The sequence below is a fragment of the Magnolia sinica genome, chromosome 10 (assembly GCF_029962835.1).
Source record: "Magnolia sinica isolate HGM2019 chromosome 10, MsV1, whole genome shotgun sequence".
NCBI lineage: Eukaryota > Viridiplantae > Streptophyta > Magnoliopsida > Magnoliales > Magnoliaceae > Magnolia > Magnolia sinica.
This window is the reverse complement of record NC_080582.1, coordinates 67722898-67739995: the sequence shown is the minus strand read 5'-3', so window position 1 is coordinate 67739995 and position 17098 is coordinate 67722898. Positions and strand designations below refer to the sequence as shown.

At 41.6% G+C, this 17098-nt stretch overlaps 1 protein-coding gene across 2 annotated transcripts; it reads left to right on the top strand.

Moving 5' to 3' along the window:
* The first annotated feature begins 10030 nt into the window (after window positions 1–10030).
* Window positions 10031–15960, top strand: LOC131216914 (uncharacterized). 2 transcript variants are annotated; one of them, XM_058211525.1, is made up of 6 exons: window positions 10031–10425; window positions 13316–13372; window positions 13643–13705; window positions 13801–13869; window positions 15099–15160; window positions 15369–15505. In XM_058211525.1, the coding sequence occupies exons 1-5, from the start codon at window positions 10093–10095 to the stop codon at window positions 15132–15134; spliced, it is 558 nt and encodes a 185-aa protein (XP_058067508.1). In that variant the 5' UTR covers window positions 10031–10092; the 3' UTR covers window positions 15135–15160; window positions 15369–15505. The 2 variants fall into 2 exon arrangements, with proteins under 2 accessions (XP_058067508.1, XP_058067507.1); XM_058211524.1 differs by lacking the exon at window positions 15099–15160 and having other exon boundaries at window positions 10032–10425; window positions 15369–15960.
* The last annotated feature ends 1138 nt before the right edge of the window (window positions 15961–17098 follow it).

Genomic DNA, 17098 nt, shown 5'->3' with positions numbered 1-17098 from the left:
GAGTAGATGTTGATCCATTGACAAGACTTAGATAGGTGGCTAGCAGATCCAATCCGGCTTCGACCCGTTGTCAGATCCGGCAGGGCGAGTCTAGATCCACTCTACAAGTCCGACGAGGTGGGTCTGGATCTTAAGATTTCGATTCGTTTATAATTAGATGGATTCCGGATCCACCTTAATCGATCCGACTCCAACTCGTTGACAGGCCTAAGTTGAGGTAGGCCCACTAGAGAAAATTTGATTTTTGCAAGAGCAAGCCAAATCTGAACGCCAATGTTCCTGGTAAAGGGGAGTATCAGGGTTCATATTGAGCCACTTAAGAAACCAGTGGAATTCTGATTTTTACCAATTTCTCTATATAAGCAAATTACTTTCATGAAGAAAAAAGAAGTAAGAAAATGGGAGAATAAAAAGAGAAGCAATTAATAGAGAAAAGGTGGCCAAAGCAATCGAAAGAGAGGCTAATATTCATTTTTGAAAAGAGAAACAAAATCAAAAGAAAAAAAGATGGAAAAATGAAGACTCATGATCCAGATCAGGTGAAACAAAGACAGGGTAAGAGACATTCGATCATTTCATTCTTTAAATGGTGTTGGTTTCTTTTGTCCCCTCTCACATCTTTGATAAACCGTGCATTTGCAATTACTTACTATATATTTTTTCTCATACACCACATATTTTTTTCTCTTCATTTAATACAATAAGAATGCTTACTACGTTATAACCAAAGTTGAATGCCATATCCCTATGGTGATAGACTTAGGAAGTCCATTCTAATTCTTTTATTTGATCTTTTTAAAACTAAGTTTACCCTTAAAGAAAATTATGGAATCATTTAAAATAGAGACCGCACTTCAGTACAGGTGAAGAAGGGTGTCAAATCCCTTCCTTATTTGTCATTGTGGTACTTATCTGTAAGTTTCGGTCGCAGGCTAACCACACAAATCATTCAAGTTGTAGAGTTTTTTATTCCCCAACTCTAAACGATTCTACAGTATCTAACTAACTGTAGATTCTAAGCTTTATCAACTATTGACGACTTTAAGTAAATCACACTATCTCTTAAGTAAACACTGCAATCCCTACGAACTATAAGCATAAACCGCTCATGGGGGCAAAGTGCGTGAGAGTTTAAACTATCATGATCTAATATCAGTAGTTTTGATGGATATAATCTAATAAGCGTTATTCATGTTACCCAATGATAGTTATTTTAAAATTTAGTAGGTTCTTAATAGGAGGTTTCAAACAAATATGTTTTAACACTAATCATTATGACCCAAGTACAAAAATGTAAGACTTATGTTAAGTGGGCCTACATGATCAATGACTTAGATTAGTCAAACTTATTGATCGTTAGATATTTAGATTGAACATACCGATGGGCCAAAAGTATTCATGATCAGCTCAGATATGCAATGTGTAATTGTGCTTATACTATACTAGGTATAAACAATTAAAATTTTAAAGAGACGTGGTATTGAAACTTCTAAAGGAAGAGTTGTGATGAGATGAACTATTCTTACTCTCATTCTTATAAATAAGGTGTTATTCCTCTCACTTAGATATATATATATATATAAAACTTCTTTTCCTATCTCAATTTTCTATAATGATATAACGTGTGAAAGATCATGTTTCATCCTCATATGCTGGCTTAGGACATGGCTTCCCATTCGGGCATATTATTTATCATAATGTGAATACGCAAATCTGTGTCTTGAATTGAAATTTCATGAACCCTTTTTTACACCACTACATTTTGATATAGAAATCCAACATGACCCACCTAATAATTGGGCACCATAGACTTAGAAAGACTCCAATGTCAGAGCAATAGGCTTCAAGTCGAAATTGATGGGCATTTATTTTACCAAGCCTGGAGGATTGATTTCTTTTGGTCTTGAGTTTTGGGCATTTATTTTACCAAGTCTGGAGGATTGATTTCTTTTCGTCTTGGGTTTTAACTATCCATTTGAAGAACACCAACTAAACATGCATTTGAAACCCATCAAAACTCTCTCTCCCACGAATCTGTCTGTTCATGGGACAAGTCTGGCTTTATATCTTTCGACGTTACCCTTGGAGTCCCTTTTGATTTTAAATATTCATTTATAACCAATCAGCCTTATTCCAGTGGGTAACTCTATAAGATCCCATACTTTATTGTCCCTCATGGATTTCAACTCATCTTTCATGACATCAAACCAACGAGAAGGATCAACACTTTGTTTGACATGTGTAAAGGATTCAGGATCCTTTTCCACCCTTATGTCAAAGTTGTGCTCCTGTAAGTATACGATGTAATCGTCTCGATTTACATGCCTTCTTTCTCTTTCAGATCTTCTCAATGGTTCAGCTTGTTGGGTGTGATATTGATTTTCCTCATCAGTGGTTTGTACATGAGGTTCTACGTGGTGTTCTGCAGTGACTACAGGATCAACTATATCATTAATATCCACGTGATCTGAAGTGACTATGACTAGAGTCAAAGTCCTTTGTTCCTCAAATATAAAATTTCTGGTGTTCGTGCTCCCACTGTTTTTAGTGTCCTTAATGAATTTAATATTCTCAGTTTCAACAATCCTAATAAAGTGGGAAGGACAGTAGAATCGATAGCCTTTTGATCTATCTAGATATCTAATGAAGAAACAACTTACGGTTCTAGGATCAAGCTTCTTTCATGCGAATTATAAATTTTGGCTGCAGTAGGACAACCTCAAACATCTAGATATCGGAGACTTAGTTTTCTCCCATTCCACAACTCAAAAGGAGTTTTGCTTACTGCTTTACTTGGAACCCTGTTTAGTATATGAACTGTGGTTTTGATCGCATCACCCTACAAAAATTCTGGCAATGTCGAATTGCTGACCATACTTCGCACCATATTTATAAGGGTGTGATTACGTCTCTCAGCCACACCATTCTGCTTTGGAGTACCAGACATAGTGTACTGAGCGAAAATGTCACAATCCTTCAGGTATTTAACAAATGCCCATGGATTGCGTTCTGATTCGTCATATCTGTCTAGTATTCACCACGACGGTCAGATCTGACAATTTTAATCCTCCTATCGAGTTGATTTTCAACTTTAGCCTTATAGATTTTAAAAGCATCTAGGGCATTTGATTTCTCATTAATAAGGTAGAGGTACCCGAAACGAGAGTAGTCATATATAAATGTAATAAAATATTTGTGTCCACTCCACGATGCTGTAGGGAATGGTCCATAAATGTCTGTATGTATCACCTCTAATATACCTGCACTCATGGTTGCACCTTTCTTTCTAATTCTGGTCTGTTTTCCTTTTATGCAATCAATACATACTTTATAGTCAGAGAAGTCTAGAGAATGTAAAATTTCTTCTCGCACAAACCTGTCTAATCTCTCACGAGATATATGGCATAGCTACCTGTGCCACAACATGGAGGAATTCTCATAATCTAGCCTTCGCTTGGATCTCACTTCATTTCCATGCAAGGTATTAATATTATAGATGTGAGAGGCAATGAAGTCTAATTAATATAAGTTGTTTGCCATAGAGTCGGTCCCAACTTTAATCAAATTAAAGTAAATACTAAAGTTTTTATTTCTAAATTGAAACAAATATCCCAATTTATCCAAATAGGAAATTGAAGCTCAATTACGTCTTATAGACGACACACAAAATGTATGTAATAAATCCAAAAAATAACCAGACTTCAACTTAAGCCTATAGACTCTTATTGCCTCTACATCTACATTTACACCATTGCCTACGTATACTGAGCGTTCTGCATCAGTTGGTGGCTTGACCTATAGTAATTCCTGCATAGAAGTGTATATGTGAATAGTAGTTCCTAAATCTATCCACCAGGAATCAGCTGACACATCGGTCAGATTAGATTCAAAACAAAAAAGAATAGAATGATCACCTTTCTTTATGAGTCAATTCTTAAACCCTTCACAGTCTTTCTTTAGATAACCCGTCTTTTTACAGAAGAAGAATGGTTTTCCTTTAACGTGTTTGCGTTTTGATCCATTTCCTGATTGATTCTCATGGTTTTCAGATGGAGGACCAGAGAATCCATTATTAAAACCTTGTTTCTTTTTCTTTTTACCTTTATTCCCTTGCCCATGCCCATGACTGGAGGTCACCATATTAACATTTTGAACTTTAACCATCTGCCTGATCTTGTCTTCTTCTTGGACGCACTGAGTGATAAGTTCATCCAATATCCACATGTCCTTCAGAGTGTTATAGTTTACCAGGAACGTGCCTAATTGGGGTGGTAGGTTGTTTATGATCAAATGAACCAGTTAATCATCAGTGAGTACAAGCCCTAAAGAACGGATCTTATAAAAAACCTCAATCTGCTCTACAATGTATTCATGGATATTACATTTTCCATCGTAGGATGAGCGAGTCAATTTATTCAAAAGAATGCCCACTTCAAACTTATCAGATTTTTTGAATCGTTTTCCCATTTCAGCTAGGAAAGTTTTGGCATTGTCTGTTTCAGGCATGACGCCTTTAATAGATTTAGAAATCGAATATTTAATTACTTTTAGGCATGTATCATTTGAACTAAACCATACAACCCATCGATTATATTCAGCTTCAATGGCATCATCAGATGGTTTTGGCGGTTCTAGTGTTATCAGGGCCAGATCTAATTGAAGACACCCCAATACAACTTCAATGGTGTTCTTCCATTGAGCGTAATTAGATCCATGTAGGGCAGGGACTTGATTTTGATTAGTTGGAATTGAGACTGAAATAAAAGAGATACACATATACTCACATTAGTTCGTAATTTCACAAAATAATTTCGTAAATGTAAACAAATATCAGGCAAAGTTAATCAATTCAGTTGCTAAGTGAGGCATCAACTAAATTATCCAAGATGAAAATGGGCCCAACCATCATATCCCGGTGAGAATCTGTTACATCATTATCATTCCTTCTGTGGGTGGTAATAATAACATGTTAGTGATCCTCCTAAACATGAAGTTAAGTGATGTCAATGATGTAAGTCTGAGACACTCAACACTTGTGGGTGAGATGAGTCTTTCAGCTTTACATTACTAACATCATTTACTTCACCCGTTCACGTGTATGCCAAATGGTAATCGTCTATGTTTTCGTTATCGTACACATGAAAATGTGAATGCAACTGTAGGCAATCTGCCTTATCCCAATGTTACAAGTCTATATTTGTAAAATTTTCATCAATTGAGGTCACTATGGTAGCTAACACAACCGAATCCAACACTACAAATATGGACTTTAGATGGCAATTATAATTATGCCTCAATGAATTATACTTTAAATTAGTTTGATATGGCCCACAAGATGGTCAATATTTATCATTTGGAGTATAGAGAAACTATGGATAGGAACAAACGAATATGTTGCTCTATACGATCCAACGGTCTATATATGAGACCTTTAAAGATGGGTAGTGAGCCTATAGATGGGCCGTGTCAAAACTCCATGAATTAGATGTGGGCCTGGATGAGATCTGAATTTAATGTGAAGCACATGGTCCAAACAAACTGGGCCCAATCAACATCTATGCTAAAGCAACCTGATGAAGCCCAATAGTGACAAAGGAGGCTTGATCAACTGTCTCGGAGTACATGCAATGGGCCTAGAACAGGTGTTAGGCCCATCATAGAAATTAAATGGACCCTTAATTAGAAGTGGACCCAAAAGAACGTGCGTGCCGCCCAGTGGGTAGATTCAGAATACGATTAAACAGATCCCTAATTTGAAGTGGGCCCAGAAACTGGCATCAAGCCAAGTTCGGAGATTCAATACAGGGTAAGTGGATTCCAATCCGAAGTGGGCCCAAAATCATGCGTTAGGCCCAGTTTGCATATCCAAAATACAGGTCCATAAAGAGGACTCGTTAATTGAAATCGGGTCCAAGTGCCCATTATCACATAAGGTCGTTCACGACCTAATATCCCAGAAACAAAAAAGAACCACGGTCGCCTTCAACTGTTTGAGAGCAGCCGCTGAAGGGAGATGGATTGTCCCAGCAATGACATTGATCCAGTCACATAGTTGTAGAGCTCCACCACCAGCATCCGCCAGAAGAACCTCTCCAGGTGACGATGACGACTGCCGCAGGGAGAGATCTTCTCCGCCGTGGATGAATCTACAGCTAGACGAAAAGACCAGTTGCCTCCTTCAAGGACGACGTCGATCCGATGTCGGCAACGCCATCCCTGACGATGGGTTGCTTGTCTAACGACATAGCTGGCAGTGAGCGGTGCAGCCAGTGGATGGGAGATCCACGACCGCTGCCATTGAAGACACAGGTGGGTTTGAGGAATTTCTTTCCAACCTTATTTTGGAGATGAAAGCCTTAGCAACTGGATTGGGAATCAAAATCCCTAACTCCTTGTCTGGGTTTGGGGATAATCAGAACCAAAGTCCCAATCTAATATGGGATTCGAATGTCAAAATCCCTAATCGCTGATATGGCATCTGATTTAGAAATCCCTAAATTGATTTAGGATTTGGGGATTTTGTATTCCGAAATCCCTAACTGATCTGGATTTGGGGATCTAGATTCCGAAATCCCTAATTACCAGTTTGAATTTGGGGTTTAATCCTGCAATCCCCAATATGAGATTTAGGGTTTTGAAAACCCCAAAATATGAAGTACGAAATTAGGGATTCGAAACCCCTAATGGCTAAATCTGAATTTGGGGTTCGACTCTAAAATCCTTAATTAGCCTGATTTGGGGATTTAAATCCAAAATCCCCAATTAACTGGACTTGGGGATCGGAATTAAAAATAAAAAATAAAAAATCCCTAATTTATACTGTTTCTGGATTTAGGGATTCGAAAATCTCTGATACTGATCTGATATGGAATTCGAATTCGAAAGCCCTAATTACTGTATGGGTTTCGAATTTGAAAGCCCTAATTGATGTATGGGATCATCCATACTTATGCACAGATGGCTCTGATACCAACTGCGGAATAGGCCCACGGATTTGTCTGTGCATAGGACATGGGGATCAAGTGTTCAGATAACGTACCTAGATGTGATGCCATGGAAGCCGAATAAGAATACCAAAATACCTATAGAGCTTAGGATCTCCCTCTCCTTTACATCCTTTCCGCAACTCAAAAGATGAGACTCGAATTTTGCCGTGGTGTAGGATCGGGGACCCAGCTCTCTTATATAGAATCTATGGAGAAGGAGTTTGAAACCCATCAAAACTCTCTCTCCCACGCTCCACATCACTGTGTCCTAGTTCGACTCAAATTACCTTGTGTAAGGCTATAGCATTCCACCCCCAATACGCAGTGCTGTGCAGATAGACTGCATAGCGCATCACCTCAAGTGGGGCTCATTGATTAACTCAATCAAACCGTCCAACTTGAGTACAATCCAGACCGTTGATCAATAAGGCCCACTACATAGAGTTCTTATAGTTTCATCCTCATATGCTGGCTTAGGACATGGCTTCCCATTGGAGCATATTATTTATCATAATGTGAATACGTAAATCTATGTCTTGCATTGAAATTTCATGAACCCTTTTTTATACCACTGCATTTTGATATAGAAATCCAACATGACCCACCCAATAATTGGGCACCATAGACTAGACAAGACTTCAATGTAAGAGTAATAGGCTTTAAGTCGAAATTGATGGGCATTTATTTTACCAAGTCTGGAGGATTGATTTCTTTTCGTCTTAGGTATCGGGCATTTATTTTACCAAGCTTGGGGGATTGATTTCTTTTGGTTTTGAGTTTTAACAATCCATTTGAAGGGCACCAACTAAACATGCATTTGAAGGGCACCAACTAAACATGCTTTTTTACTTATAAAAGATCAAATTGGCGGACATTATTTTACTGAATGTGGACGGTTGACTTCTTTTGGTTTCCAATGTTTTAACCATCCATTTTATTTTATTTTTAATTTTTACTTTTATTTTTTACGCACGCACACACACCCCCACACACTCACGCTAGTGAAATTTCACCGCCCATGTGTACTCGAACCCCTGACTAGGCATTGAAACTCCCTAGAGTCTACCACCGGAGAAAGAGAAGGGTATTAATGAGACATGCCTTTACTTATGAACTCAGTTACCAGACCCGGTAGTTGCCAATTCGGGCCCACTGTGGAACTGCCCAGCTACAGAGAATAGACCAGACCACTCATCAGTGGCCCACACTAGTCTGATAAAAATTACTCAGTTAGAATTACCAAGAATCCAGTGTACAATTGTAGCCCACACGATTTATTGACCGGTAAGTTTCTCTGGACCATGGACATCTTCAAGTGGGTCCCACCCGATGAACAGGACAGATCAGTGACACGTGGGACAAATTGGCACGTGTGCTGGGAGGCCCAATTGATCTCACTCGCGCGAGTCCTGCTTTCGACCACGTGGATAGGGAAATTACCAACGGACGCTCAGTGCTAAGTGCATACCACTGAAGAGGTGGGTCCCACCGTCTACGAAATTCAACCGTAGAATCCCAGTTGCCATCTCATCACAATTTCACTGCTCCACACCACCTCTGATTCCATGCCCCCCCTTTTAAATACAAATAGGAAACTTGCAATCTAATTCAACGGTTTTTTCAAAGAAATTCTCACCCACCCTCAACTATAACATACGGTACATCCGGTACAACGGAATATCGTATAGCCATCTCTCGGTAGAATGCTTAAAAACTTGAATTTATTTCTAATCTTTACCGTTCATCTAGTTTGTAAGGCTCTGGATGCCAAAATTTCAAAAATACACATAGATTGGATGATCCTATCCTTCTAACTGATTGTTCTCAAAGAAACGCCGCAGAAAACAAAATATTAAAAGTTGACATCCATTGTCAGGAACAGGATAAAGATTTTCCGATTGATTAGAATTTCGAAATATCTTCCTTCGATGATAGGACTAATTAATGGACAGTCCCGATTGATAGATCACCCTGCCACGTGTATTGTGGAGAGAATTACCTTCCATCTTCCGGTTCCACGGCTATTACCGTCTTATCTTCCCTCAATCATATCAGATGTTAATCATCCAACGCTCGGCCGAAAGTCTTCAATAATGCGGGTTTTTAGGTTGATCCATCATTTTGTGATCTAAGCCGTTAATATCGTGGGACCAGCTGCAGATGGCCCGCGCACCAAAAATTCCATGATTGATAACTCTAAATCCTTCAACGTCTGACCCATGAATAGACGGTTGAAATGATAAAACATTAAGGATTCGTATTCCAGTAAATAGGATATTTGAATCTTGGGGATCTCCAGTATAGATGACATGGGAAGTGAGGTCCATTATATCAACGGTCTGGATCACTGTGCCATGGACTTTCCCACGTGTGATGGGTATAGGATAAACCGTTGATCCGATGAGTAAATGCTCGGGTCGAGGAGTTCATTGATAGGCTGTATTTTCAGTTGGTAGGATCGTCACACGTGCCATCCCAACCCTACTAACTCTGCACGTGAGGAAGGGAGGAGTCACGCTCTTTCTGAAAGACCTGCTAGAATAGTAAAACGGTGGCAACGGGAGGCACTCGAGCCTCACACGTGAATTCTCTACTCTCGTGCCACACACGTGCCAAAAACATCTTCGTTGGACAATCCAGCCGTGCATAAGATGGAGCCCACCTTGGATATAAACGGAAGCAATAATCAGCTCTTTCCACTCATGAATCAGGCAATCCATCCACCAAAACAAAGGTTCAAGATCTCAACGGCGGAGATTCTCCTGAAAATCGATTGTCCTGATTACCTCATGGTGGGGCCTACATTATCACTTGCTAAGACTTCCGAGATAAATGCTATCTCAGAACACGCGTGCAGTTAAAGACTCGTGTGAAGAGCTGGCGCGTGTGAAGCTAATAAACCTCTGTAGCGGCAAGAAAACCCAGAAAACAAAGGAAAAGAACAAGCCACTTACTGCCACGTGTCAGGACGGACCCCACCAGCGGTTGTGGGCATCTACTCCAACGCCACACACATATCCGCCTATATAAATATATTTACAGACAGAAGGTTTTCTCTTTCAGCCGACTCCTTTTCCTTTCCAATTTCTCTTTCCTTCTCTCTCTCATGGAAGAAACCTCGAAAGACGGAGTCGACTCAGTGCAGTCGAACGATGCGGCGATCTCGGAGGATTTTCTAGCAGCAGAGATTCTGATGCAGCTCTCGGAGCGGAAGCCGACTCCGAAGCCGCTGCGGTGGGGTTTCAGACAGCCGAGGTCGAGGCAGATATTGAGGAGCGGAGTCTTACAAGCGAAGGAGATGGAAGCGAGCCGAGCGAGAGCAAGCCCGACGACGCCGCTGTCTTGGAGCGGCGGCTCGTCGGGCAGCGCCGACGGCTGCGAAGAGTTGAGCCGGTCTCGGAAGCGGCTTGCGGGAGTGATCGACGACGAGAAATCCAAGGTTCGGGGTTTTCTTCCGCTATCTCCGTTCTTGTTTTTTGGATTGACGTATATGCCCTCGGTAGGTGGGTGGAATTACGTGAGTTGGTTGGAGTTGACCGTACGTCGACGGGGGTTGAAGGGTTTTCTTGCCTGTGTTTGTTTTTCGTTTCGCTGGTTCTGCGGTCTCGCGCCTCGTTTCCCTTTCTTTATTTTTTTGACGAAAATGCCCCTGGAATGAGGGGATTTATACGCCTGTTTCTTTCTCCGTCGACGGTCGGGGAAGTGGATGTTGGATCTTTTGGTCACGTTTTTTCGTGGACGGTTTTTCTGGTCAGCTGTCATCTTCCACTCTCTTCGTGTGGGATCTTTACCAAACTTCTGTAACATTTTGTGTAATGACGGGATTGCCCTTGCAATATCAAGATCCATCCATTCTTAAGAAAGAGACAAGCCCTAGATTTGTCAATTCAAGGGCTTTTCTGTAATTTCACCTGCCACCGAAGCTGTTTATTTTATTTTATTTTATTTATCGCGGGGTTGTTATTGCTTTCTTGATTTTCTTTTCCTTGGGTTGCGGGTTTCCGAAGCGAATTCACGGAAACCAGCTCGTTCTTTCGGAATGACCAAAATACCCCTCGTCTGCGGACGGAATGTGCCTCATCCGTTTCGTACACGTGAATGTTGAGGGCAGTTCTGTCATTATGGCACGAGGGGGTCTTTTGGTCAAAGTGGTGAGGTTGTGCATTGGATGAAGGCGGGTTCTTTTTCGAGCGGTGCGGCTCTGATTGGATTATTAGGTGGGCCACAGAGCGAGTTGACGGTGAGTGGGGCCCAGGGGTGAGGGTTTTTAGGGTTAGGTCCGTGTTTGGTTGGGGTACTGTTGGGACAGGAACTGTATGTCTACGTGGCATAATAAGCAGCCGAGGATTCCTATCTCCGTTTTCCCTCTCCTTAATGCCTTTCTGTTTTTTTGGCCGTATCTGTCTGTTATCTTCTGAGATTTGGGTTTCTATTTTCTCTCTTTATTTCCTCTCTTTCCACTCGCGACTGGAAATGTCAAACATTTTGTGGGCACTTGACTCACACGTGTCTTCGTAATATGCGTGTGGGAGATCAAAACCGCTCTTCCAGAGGTGATCCTGTAGATGCAAATATTATGCCCTTTCGTTTTGAGTCGGTGGGCCACACCGCGTTGAACAGGGACTCTTGCGCCAAGCTGATGATCTGATCGGCTGATCTTCTTGAAGAGAAGCGATTTGTACGAATCGCTTATCCGGGGTGATTTAGACTGCCGCTGGGCGCGGCTTCTGTGGATCCCCGGATCCACCTAGGCGCGTGGGACCTCTGACTGTGGGGTCCACCTTGATGTATGTGGCTACATCCACGCCGTCCATCTGTATTGAAAACTCATTGTAGGGCTTGATCCAAAAAATGAATCTGATCCAAATCTCAGATGGACAATATTACAGGAAACAGTATTCATTGACCATTAAAAACTTCTCGTGGGCCACAAAAGCTTTGGATCTAGATGATATTTGTGTGGTCTATTAAACATTCCGGTGGACTCCATGAAGTTTTTAATGGTGGGGATTCAATCAGGACTGTTTTCTGTGGTGTGGTCCACCTAAGATGTTGGTATGCTTCATTTTTGGGATCATGCCCTAAAATGAGCTTTGAAAATGGTTGGACAGTGTGGATTTAAGGCACATACATCACTGTGAGCCCCACAATAAGGGGTCCAACCCACTTCGGTGGATCCGGGGTCTCACTCTCACCTAATCCACTCCCACTCCCACTGGGCCACGTGGGACAGCATGTTTTTAAAACAGGCCACGGAGTTTCATCCGGACCAGAGGGTTTTGTACGGACCCGTAACTGAGAGCTCGTTGGGATCTAGCGTCACGTTTGTATGAAATCCTATCCGTCCATCAGTTGTGGCAGCCTAGTTTAGCACGTGGCTCCGAAAATCAGGCGGATAAAAAGTTAAAAGTGGGCCACACCACAGAAAAAAAGGGAATGAGGACAGCCACTATAGAAAGAATTTGAAGCCAATGACGTTTCAGGTTCGGATGATATGTGTTCTTTTTCACCGTCATCCAGATGTGATTCACCTTGTGAACCGGTTGGATGTAATCCATCTTCTGAACGGTGGGTCCCAGAGAGGTTTCAACAGCCAGCGTCCCATCCCCACCTTTTCCTTTGGTGCGGCCCACCTAACTTTTGGATCTGCTTGATTTTTAGATTCTAGTCCGAACATAATCTGGCTCCACTGATGGACGGAATGGATGTCAGATAGACATCAACATGACCCACATGGCTCTCTTCGTTGCACAGGCTTCCTAAAATCGCCGCAGCATGAATCCTTTTTAAAACAGGAAACAAATTGGATCGTGAGCGGCTAGGATCTTCCACGCGTGTGCCCTAGAAATACAGGGGAGGCCAATACAGCCATCTCTTTCCGCCATCGTGTCTTGAGTTAGAATATCTGACCTGTGCAAAAAGTGGGGCAGAACATGATGTTCAACAGTTATAAAAATAAGGTGGATCCACTGACCGAAAATCATCGCAAAGCTGAAGGCATAGATTAAAAATAAAAAATAAAAAGCACACTGTGAGGCTGAGGCTGATGTCAGTGGGACCCATTCATGGATGATAGACCACGTGTAGGTGCCTCTCTAATAGTTACCACTCAGTGTCTTGGTGTGGCCCACCTTGCCACCTTTGGCATGGAATGACGGAAAGAAATAGCTGTATGTGAAAGTTCACATGCAACCGGGGGCTAATGGGGACGCGTCTGCGGACTACCAAACCGATCTCCTTTCCCTTTATTTGTTGGACGTTTCCGTTTTCTTTTTTTAACGGAATGAATTTGACATGAATTAATGGGTTTTTAATGGCATTTTTTTCAGATTACTGTAAACGAAGTTACCCCACTGAGGTTAAGCATCAGAAGGACAAAAAAGAAGGTATTTGTTAGCAGCCTCTCTTGAAATGTTTTCAGAGCCGTCCAAAAGATGGGCCCCTCATGAAGATCACCCGGGGCGAAAATCATGATGGTCCTTTCATCAGGGGGGCTGCGCCGTCAAACGCTGATGGTGTGGCCCACCTGATGAGTGGATTCTTCCAATTTCCTCTCTCGGTAATCTTCATGTCATGATGGCCCACCTTTTTCAACATTGGCATAAAATAACATATATAGAGAAACGAGGCTAATGTTCTTGATTCGGTATCTGCAGACGTATGCTGAATTGAAGAAAGAGGTGGATATGTTGTTGTTGGAGAAGTCCAACTTGAAGAAGGTCGGTTTGATTTTGTAGCTTCTCTTTTGCTCTGTAATTCTGGGTTTGGTTTTTATGATGTATTGATGAGGTTTGTAATTTTTGGGGTCAAACAGGAGTTTGAAAGTCTTGACAATGCTTGCAAAGATCTGAGGGTGAAGAATGAGGGCTTGAAGAAACTGCAGGTATCCCCTCTCTTCATTCCTCCGTTGGTTTTTTCTGTTTCTGTCATGCTTAGTCGTTTTCTCTGGAGTATGAGCTTTTGGGCAGTCCTGAACCCCATTCCATGTCCAAGTAACAATAGTCTGAGTTGCACACACCAAAATCCAGGGAAGTCGGCATGAAGATCGGATGGCTATCATGGCAGTGGTCCAAAACTTCAGTCAGGGTTGTAGTTTCTACCTAGTTTAAAAACCCAAAAACTCTGATCCCACTCGATGTTGTTCATTATATCGGGTCAACTTGAAGACTCGACTTGATATTTGAAAATTATTATTTATTACATTTGTAATTATAAAGAATTTTTAAAGAGATGCTCTTTGTGCCATCTCGGCACCCTCTTAATGAAAGAGTTTTGTGCTTTAAAAAAAGATAAATAAATAAAGAGATGCTCAAATATAGCTACCTGTACACCCTGATCCATAGCTCAACTGGTAGACTGAGCGAAAGATATTTCAACACTGAAGTTACCTCGTTTCCACACTGAGGTCTTGGTATCAATTCCCTAGTGGGGGTGGCTAGCAGTGAAGTGTGAACTGACAGTGGGTGTACTAACAATCTAACAAAATAAAAATAAAAATACAGCTACGTGTACGCTGTACTAGTTTTGTGTGAGGTTGTATAACATTCAACTGGTCTAGCAAGGTAGTCCACTGTGAAAATGGGATGCTCCAACAATCAGGTTGATCCAACTATCAAGTGGGCCACACCATAAAAAACAATGAACCACCACCCAAAAACCTCCACACTCATATGATCCCATTTAATAGTCGGATCGACCTGATTTTTGGGGCATCCGATTTTCATTGCAGTGTTACCATGGTGGAAGGGTGGGATGGCATACAAACACCACGATTGGGTCCCACACACCAATTAGTATGTACAACTAATTGTGTGTAAGCATTGGTAATTTCATGAGGCAGATGCCTATGGCTTAGGAGCTTTTTTTTCTTTTTCTTTTTCTTTTCTTTTCCCTTTTCTTTTTTACTTTATCCTTCAACAAAAAACGGATATAACTACATTGCTTGCAAGAAGTCACAGGATTGATCATGTGTCATTAGTACTTCTCATCCAGCATCCTTCAGATACTCTTTCCTCCATTTGAACATGGTTTTGAAACTGTTTTAACATGTTCCGAGCTGTCCACCGCAACAATGTGCTTACAATCTGTGCCATTTCCGTCTGCCATGGTTAGTTTCTTTTTTCCTTCACAGCGGCTGGATGGGATTGATGTCCACAAAAGAAGACATAAAACAGGTAGCCCACTTGATGTAGAATTAATTTTCCTTGCCAAACATGTCACTTTTGGAACTGTGGATGGCCTCACAAACATGCTGCTTCTGCCCAAAACGTGTTTCAATGGTGTGCTGCAAAATACAACCCAATATACTTTCCTTAGCTGACAAGCAAAATAAGAAGTGAGAGAAAAGGGGTACCATCTAACCCAACATCTCTGTTTCTGCAGTTGAGTTTGGAGATTCCAACACCAAACGAAATGACGAAGGCAGCATTGGATGCTTCAGCAAAGGCCCACTTGCAATTCGATCTTAATCTACCAGCTCCAGAGGAGGGCGAGGCTGCTTTGGGCTCCGATGACATCTATGGGATGAGCTGAGATCCAGCGGTTGAGTGTTGTGGTTCGAATGAGTTGAGATTCAAAGGATCTCTACTTATATGAATAACGACCAACCCCTAACATTAACCCACCAGGGGCAAGCAAGCAAGCGGAAGTCAAGTGTATATACATGGGCCTGTAACCTTTCCCCGAGTAGTCTTGAGGGGCTTTTGGACGGCTCAGGAAAGTCCAACGAATGAAGATTCCCAAAGAGAGGTCCTTCCTGACTTTCTGGTTTTACTAATTCCTTATTTTCTTCCTCATACATAATGTGATTATTATTATTACTATTGTTATTATTACTGGACGGGGACCTCGGAGGCTCATCTGTTGCAATTTTGTCCATGTCACCTAACCAGTCAGTTACGTGGTTTACTCTTCCTTGATATTCTTGTAGGATTTTGTGATGCTGAAGTAATAAAGTTATGCTTTTCTTCTTTTCTTTTTTCATCTAGTATGGAAGTCTTTATCTTTGTATCGGTGTCCCTAACTAGGGGTTAGGGGTATCAATGGGACAGGCCATCTTGAACCCCAAATGGACCGAACCCAATTAAAATTTTGTCAAGTCCCAACCGAATTTATAAACCCATTATTACATATATGATGGCTTGTTATAGATTTATTATTATCATTGGCCTGGGCCTAGCCCGGCCTGATGAACTAGACCCAACGGGCAAATAAGCTCCCACTCGACAGGCTCAAGAGTATTGGCCCAAACATGACTCATGACAGGCTAGGTCAGGGCTTAACAGGCTATCCCGACCCACTAAAGCACCAACCTGTATCTGGTGGGGGTGCAACATGGGTAGGTTGGGCCCGGTTGAGGGTCAACCCCAGTCCAAACCGACCTCAAAATGACCCAACACGTAACCCGACCTGACCCAAATTCCAACCTGAAGTCGTCTACACTTGTTGAACCAACCCGGTTCCCAATCTGAACTAGCTCGACCAGAATTTGCTCAACCTGAACCTAACCTGAATCCAAATCTGGTTGGCATTTTTCACCTGTCTGAAAAGCTAGCATTTTCCAGATCATTTTAGGGATTCCATAAATAAGGCAGATCTAAATCCCAAGCAGACCACACCACAGGAAAATAGTAGTGATTGAATGTTCACTATTAAAAACCTCTTAGAGCCCACTGTAATTTTTATTTGATACCCAACCTGTTGATTGAATGTCCACCGTTTAAAACCTCATAGGGTCCACTGTAACGTTTATTTGACATCCAACCTGTTGAGTAGGTAATACAAACCTGGGTGAAGGGAATATCAGCTTGAACCGAAACTTGTGTCCCCAGGAAGTTTTTAATGGTAGGGGTTCAATCAACATTGTTTTGTGTGATGTAGTCTACTTGAGATTTTGATCTAACCTTATTTTTGGGCTCATGTCATAAAATGATTTGAAAAAATGGATGGAAAGTGTGGATGAAACACATCATGGCGAGTCCCTTCCAGTGCCATACTGGCTACTGGTAGGGTGATATCAGTAGCCAAACGTAACGCCCAGGAGCTTTCCCCTTCCATTCAGGTCCGTATGACATAATATCAACAGGTTGGATGTCAAATAAACATTACAGTGG